At 37.2% G+C, this 7,684-nt stretch overlaps 1 protein-coding gene across 3 annotated transcripts in view; it reads left to right on the plus strand.

The window, feature by feature from the left end:
- The window catches only part of LOC107654410 (tumor necrosis factor receptor superfamily member 1B-like), an 11,842-nt gene extending 8,943 nt beyond the window's left edge, over positions 1-2,899 (plus strand). For 2 of the 3 annotated variants that reach the window (XM_016441454.1, XM_016441456.1), the window contains exons 7-9: positions 640-711; positions 892-929; positions 2,342-2,899. In XM_016441454.1, the coding sequence (XP_016296940.1) occupies positions 640-711; positions 892-929; positions 2,342-2,743 (512 nt within the window). In that variant the 3' untranslated portion in view covers positions 2,744-2,899. The remainder of the gene's footprint in view (positions 1-639; positions 712-891; positions 930-2,341) is intronic. The other variant, XM_016441455.1, reaches the window with a different exon arrangement.
- Positions 2,900-7,684: the final 4,785 nt, after the last annotated feature.

The raw sequence follows: 7,684 nt of genomic DNA on the forward strand, positions 1-7,684 counted from the left end.
CTAGTTGTGTCCTCTTTTGGAAGGTCAAACAAAGTAGTTTCGCTTTCACAACGAAACACAGCGTCACACATGGCTAGAGTGAGCGACGGCCGGCGGCTAGATTGAGCGGAGGCCGGCTTAAGTGAGCGGCGGCGGGTGGGCTTGCGGCAACCACATGTGACGACCCCGGGCTGGACTCCGCTTCGTCCACAGACTTTAGTCTTTGCAACTTTACAGATCTTCTTTATGCACCAAGAGCTTGTAACACTCCAAAGAGAAAGGAAAAATTGAAATCGCATCATATGACCCCTTTAATAAAAAACAGTTCCCCCTTGGACAAAATGAATGGGACTTTTACTTCCAGAACCCAACTATTGCACTCTATAATTGATAGTATTTAAATGGTACTTCATGGAGGTACTTTAAAGAATAGTATAATATTATCATATTCATAAAACATGGTACTTTTGTAAGTGAACTATTAAACAACATTGAGTTTGTTATTCATATATCCATCAGTGAGTGACTTTTTGATGCTTTGCTTGTTCGTTGTTTGAATTCTTTCATATTTCCTTCCTTCCTTTCTGTCACCTATGACCTTTCATTGTACTTCAGCTGCGTTTCTTCTCTAATCTATGTATTTTTCTCTGCACTCCCCAGTCGTTGGTATTGTTCTGGTTTTGCTGATATTGGCAGTGATGGTGATTACATGCAAGTTACGAAAGAGGAAAGGTATTGTGGGCATTTTAATTTCAGTTACAACAGACTGAGATCAGAAAAGTGATTTTGGTTTCTGAGTTAAAAGTTATCATCTCTTTAGATTCAGATTAGTTTCTTTCTGAATCAGCATCATCAATTATGTGAAATGAGCACCTTAGATGATGTTGGTGACGTCTTTTACTTTGTTTACAGCAGGTTTACAAAAAGTTCCAATCACAGATGGCAACAAGGTACATTTTCAAGTTCATATTGCAGAGTATATACTATGTACTGCATATATATATGTAGTATACAGTAAGTGAACATGTCTCATTTTCTTCCATATAAAGGTATAACTCTTTTTTTTTTTTTATTTCTGCCATACAAAAATATACAGTGCATGCATAATTATTAGGCAATGTATTACTATTACATTTTACTCATTTCAAACCACGTCAGTCTTAATAACTACTATTAATTTTGTATATAATTGTTTATAAGTAATATACAGTATAGTGATGACTGGAAGTGAAAGACGCCTTATATTCATATATGCATCATTATTAAAGGGATAGTTCTGTCACGGGGCTGACGAGACGAGAGGCGTGCGGATCCATGTGCAAGCTTTATTTAACAAGAGAAGTGGTCAAACACAGGCAGGGTCGATCAATGGCAAACAGGTATATGGCGGGCAAAACACAAGAATAGTCCTAGGGCTAGCGTAGGTCAACGATCGGCAGACAGAATCACAGGGGCGAGACAAGAGGGAAAAATCCAGGAAAACAGGCGAAGATCAGAAACCGAGTCTTCAGTAGAACACAAACAAAGATTTTTAACTAAAACCGTTGCAGTCTTTCAGTCATATAATGTCAGTCAATGGGTCCCAGAGCTTTGAGAGTTAAAAAAAACATACACAGACAAAACCAAATTAAACCCTGCGGCTCGTGACGAAACATTGAGGTCTTAAGACATGAAACGATCGGTCTGTGCAAGAAACTGAACAGTATTTATATCTTTTTTTTTTTACCTCTGATACACCACAATGTCCAACTGTCCTGAGTGCATTCACAACATCCGGCGCGTGACGCGTCAACGTGCTCTGGCACATAGATATATATACGTAGATCCTTGCGTATTGTGGCCCATAGAAACAGTCGCTAATGAGGCATCTACGTATATATATCTATGTGCCAGAGATTGTGAATGCGCTCAGGACAGTTGGACATTGCGGTGTATCAGAGGTAAAAAATGATATAAATACTGTTCAATTTGTGGCACAGAACGATCATTTCGTGTCTTAAGACCTCAATGTATCGTCACGAGCCGCATGGTTTAATTTGGTTTTGTCTGTGTATGTTTTTTTAACTCTCAAAGCTCTGGGACCTATTGACTGCCATTATATGACTGACAGATGGCAACAGTTTTAGTTAAAAATCTTCGTTTGTGTTCTACTGAAGAAACAAAGTCACGTACATCTTGGATGCCCTGGGGGTAAGCAGATAAACATCAAATTTTCATTTTTGGGTGAACTATCCCTTTAAGCAGGTTGCCAAAAAAAGAGATTTAACACACTGAAAAGTCACAAATTATTAAATGCATTTCATTCATACATTTCATTTTGGGATACTCATTTCATCGCTTTCCCGTCTCTTGTTCTCTTCAGCTAGAAAAGGATGCCTCGGCGAGCAGCACACCTGATTATCAGCGTCTGTTACCCGTCGACAGGTGCCAGAAGGAGCCGTCCATGACTTCATCGGACAGCCAGAGTCAGCCAGACTCAAGTCACAGCAGCGCTGACTGGCTGGAGCGCACGAGTCAGGAGTCCATACCGGAGCCGCCGTCTGTTTCCAGCCCAATGGTCAATCTCAGCATCACGGCCACCTTCAACTGCCAGCTGAACCCGTCCACAGCGTCCTGCTCCATCCCTCTCAACACATCTGCACGGACACCCCATGTTGAAGCTCCAGTGCCGCTTTCTCAAGAAGAGGTCTGTATATCCTGCCAGCAAGAGGATGGCAAGGAAGCTCTGCGGTCAGTGCAGGAGAGCAGCCCATGTGTCTTCTGATTGGATGTTTTACTGATCAAATGTTATACGTTTAGATAAATGCATTTGCAAATTCCTAAATGCAGTGTAATGTTAAACAGATAAAGAAGACATATGTTGCATTATTTTTAAAATAAAAAGGAATAAATTACCCAAAACTGAAAATGTACTCACCCTCAGGCCATCCAAGATGTAGATGAGTTTGTTTCTTGATGGGAACAGATATAGAGAAATGAAACATTAAATCACTTGCTCAGCAGTGAATGGGTGCCGTCAGAATGAGAGTCCAAACAGCTGATAAAAACCACAATAATCCATAAGTAATCCACACCACCAGTTACCATTTTGTGAAGCAAAAAGCTGTGAAGCAAATCCATCCACGTTTTTAACTTTAAAAATGTTGCTTATGGCTAAAATACGAGTCCTCTATCCATAAAATTGCTTTTTCAGTGAAAAAGTAATCTCGTCTGAATCAGGAGAGAAATATGCACAGGTTAAGCACCATTTACAAGCAAAAACAGTTGTAAACAAATGGATTTTAATGTGAGAGGACAGCAGGGATGGACTTTTTCATTGGAGGAAGTGTTTTTGTGAATTATGCTCGTATTTTGGCCAGAAGTGACTGCAGTTGATCCATTGGTGAGCAAGTGATGTAATGCTAAATTTCTCCAAATGTGGTCAGATGAAGAAACAAACTCATCTATATCTTTGATGGCCTGAGGGTGAATCCATTTTCAGCAAATGTTCATTTTTGGGTGAACTATTCCTTTAATATGGAAGTCTGACATGTAAAATAAATGTATGTGTAAGCTCACATATTACTAAAGCGCTAATTAGTGTTTTTTGCCATCCGATGTTGGTGTCTAAAGAGCAAGATGGCTAAAGGCTGATTTAGTTTCACATCATTTGTTAATAGTAATTTACACATACACACAATTGCTGCCCACCAAAAAAAAAGGAATAATTTGCATCATTAGATTTTATGCCGAAAATCTATTGTGCAAATCTCACCAAGCAGCTAAAGTCAACAATACTGATCATTTAAAAATACCAAATATTGGCCTTGTTGATATATTGGTCGACCACTAGTGCAATCAGTGAAGTTTCATTGTAAAGTTTTATGATTTCTATCTCTATTCAGTTATTGTCTTTGACATTTGACACTTAAAAAGTTTTTACACCTCCCTGGTTGAGACTAAATTAATGATATTTCGATTTCTATATAGAGATATTAAGCTAGCGCCACCCAGTGGTTGTTATTTTCTCTACCTCCCTTGCAAATTTATAAGGTGTTTCACTGTTTATATTTTGTCATATCCTTTATAGACTTGGTGAATGAGTTTTGTGGGATTACATGAGATGAATGAAAAATAAGTAGAGCCTTCTGTTACAGCACAGGTTGTCCAACACTTTTAGATATTATGGCCCGGTTTCATAGACGGGGCTTAGCCTAAACCAGGATTAAGTCATAGTTCAATTAGGACATTTAAGTAATTTTTATAAACATGTCTTAGAAAAAAGCATTTCTGGTGTGCATCTTAAGACAAAACAAAGGCACTGACATGTTTTAAGATCAGTCAGTGCAAGTTTCTTTCAGTTGAAACAGCTTAGATTTACATTTTAGTCTAGGACTAGGCTTAAGCCTCGTCTGTGAAACCGGGGGTATATATCTAAAGATATTATATCTAAAGGTATAACAATGGAGAATCAACATTTTGTATATATTGCATTGACAAGTATATTGCCAAAGATTTTGTTGGAATACAGGAATGTATATAGTTATTTTTGTATGTTTTTTTAAACTTGTAAATGAGTTGTCATTGTAAAATTTTGTATATCCACTTTTATAAAGCACAGTATTATTCACAGTTGTCTATATTATTTTCTGTTATGCATGCTATTATGTTAGCATAGCATCACTTGCTCAGCAATGGATGCTCTGCAGTGAATGGGTGCCGTCAGAGTCCAAACAGCTGATAAAAACATCACAATAATCCACAAGTAATCCACACCACTCTAGTCCAGCAATTAAGAAACAAATCCATCAAGTCAGTTTTAACATCAAATCATTGCTTCCAGCTAAAAATACAAGTCTTTTATGCATTAATATTTTCTGCAAATTGTCATTATTTGGTGAACTATTCCTTTAAAAGCATTTTAACTTGAGATTTTTTTTTTTTTCACCTGGTGGACAGTAAAATGGGCTAAAAATCAATTTGAGTGAACTAGAAATGCCCTGGTATCACGCAAGAGGAATCTACCTGTTTAAATTATTATTATTATTTTTTTTTACTATGTATTGCTTTGATTTACATATTTCCCTTTACAGGAATTTCATACGCTGTCAACTGTGCAAACTACAGTTTAGTCAAGACCAAACTGGTTCTCCTTGCCAGAACATCCATTATATAGTGGTAGACCACCAGCACAAAAAGCAGTTTAAGATTAACGATTCTTTAATATGAGGCCGGAGGAAAGCCTCCAGCGGTGGATCAATACAGGTGTTAACCGACTTAAGGAATCACAGAGAAGTATCTCTGTAGTAGCTGATTAAATATTGATCATGCCCTCTATGGCTGTTTTGAAGGTTGCTGTACTCCCACGTCGATATTGCACTGCTCATTTGAACTGTGGAGTGTGCTGCTTCCTTTTTCTGATCGTGGAACAAAGTCTTCTGTGAGCCACAGTCTGTTTGTTGTGGGATTGGTTCAGGAAACCTGGTTTTCCGTTGTAATTTACTGAGTAATTACTTGATTTATTCAGATTTTGAGCATGGGAATCTAGAAGCACTTTTTTTGGACACAGCAACACCTTTATGATGTCCACTTATAGGGACAATTAGGTCAATTTAATATACATCAATATATATATTAAATGTTCTATATTAAATTATTCTCCATTTATTTTCTTTTAAATTTATTTCCATTTTATTTTCATTGTCTTTTTTATGCATAGATTTTATTATCTTGTCCCAGACCCAGACGTTCAGTGTTACAATATGAAAAAAAACATCATAAAATATTATTTTTTGAAATAAAATAATAAATAAAATTTCACTAATCTATTTCATTTATTTCAATATTTATTTTGTGTAAATCCATCTTTACACAGATTTTTTTTTACCATTTATTTCCACTGTATTTAAGTCGTCTTTATGCATTATAAGATACTATTGTTAATATATATATATATATAACTTAAAAATAATAATTTAAGAAAAAAATATTAAAATTATGGTCATCTACGAAAAAATTATTTCAATATTTATTTTGTGTAAATTATTTTTACACAGGTTATATCACTCACAGTAAATTTTACTGAACCATATTTATTTTTTATTAAACTTACCTTTTTCATTTTTATTATATTTTAATTATTATATTTTAATTATATTTAAAAAAATCTTTTTTACACAGGTTACATCCCTCTGTGTCAATAGATGATACATATTGATGTGACATTGGAAATGTTGCCAAAAGTACGTGATGCGTGAATGTCTGCTGTTGGACATCGTCAGAGGACAACTTAAATAAACTAGCACAAGTATGAAAGTTTATTTTCTAAAAGTCCACAGAGCCAACAATGCATACTGAAACCCCAGAGGTGCTTGGCAGAGAGTCATTTCAGTAAATTGCGTTCTCCATTCTAATCCATCCCTGTTGTGAAAGCACAGCAATGTGTTAAAAGCACAAGTGTTATGATTATGAGTAAGCAAACAGAAGAGATAGCATAGTTTGTGGGAAATGGCTTGTTTGCGCTGCACTCTGTGACAGGAAATCCTGACATCAGGTTGAGGTAGGGAAGCAAACCAACAGCCTACCCATTAAAAGCATGTCGCTTCTCCAATGCAATGTATGCAAGCTATGAATGAATTCTGATAGTATCTTTGTTGCACAGTTTCATAATGAACGCACATATTGATTGCGCTGCAACTGTGAGGTGCAAACAATGAACATGAACCACAGAACCTCCGATTTTCACACACCGAAACTACACAAGTAAAGAAGACCTAGCGTTGATGAATGTGTCTGACAACCGCGGGAAATTTATGAATCAGCAGTTCTTCTTGTAAAGTGGGGACAGGTGTAGAAGACATCCTTATTTCTTATTTGTTTTGGCACGTCAAACCATGAGCGCCAGAATAACTCAGCAAAAGGTTTGGTGGTCAAAGGTCAGCTTCTGAAGTGAGATGTGAGGCCAGTGTCAGGAAATGTGGGTGCATGAGCAAAGAATTTTTTGAAAGAGCTTTGACAATAATAAGGACAGTAATTTAGTCAGGCAGTTGACCAGTGATGCACCAGGGAGTTTTGAGCAACACTCTTGTTCTGCTAACCTGCGGCCTTCTTAAAGGGGTCATATGATGCTGCTAAAAATAACATTATTTTGTGTATTTGGTGTAATGAAATGTGTTTATGCGGTTTAAGGTTCAAAAAACACATTATTTTCCACATACTGTACATTATTGTTTCTCCTCTATGCCCTGCCTTTCTGAAACGCGTCGATTTTTACAAAGCTCATCGATCTGAAAAGCGAGGTGTGCTCTGATTGGCCAGCTATCCAGTGCGTTGTGATTGGCCGAATACCTCAAGCGTGTGACGGAAATGTTACGCCCCTCACATACTGTTGATGCCCTGTCTGGCCGGAGCGACGAGACAAAAACATTAAAACCCATTACAAACGAGGCATTTGTTGCATCCAGTGGGGACATAATTATGGATTATAATGACTTATACTGTCTTTTTACGCGTTGCATTGCATCGCGCCGCATAAACATAAAACCATGTCTGCATTTGTGATCGGAGAAATGACAAACAACAAGCACTACTCCACACTGCTCAAAACTCGCATTTGAACCGTCAGTGGCAAATCCTTTAAATGAAAACGTACTTACAGTCTGTGAGTCAGAACAGCCGGCATTGTAGTCTACTCTACCAGGATCAGGAAACAGTCCTCCATAAAATG

The sequence above is a fragment of the Sinocyclocheilus anshuiensis genome, unplaced genomic scaffold (genome assembly GCF_001515605.1).
Source record: "Sinocyclocheilus anshuiensis isolate Anshui unplaced genomic scaffold, SAMN03320099.WGS_v1.1 scaffold527, whole genome shotgun sequence".
Classification (NCBI taxonomy): domain Eukaryota; kingdom Metazoa; phylum Chordata; class Actinopteri; order Cypriniformes; family Cyprinidae; genus Sinocyclocheilus; species Sinocyclocheilus anshuiensis.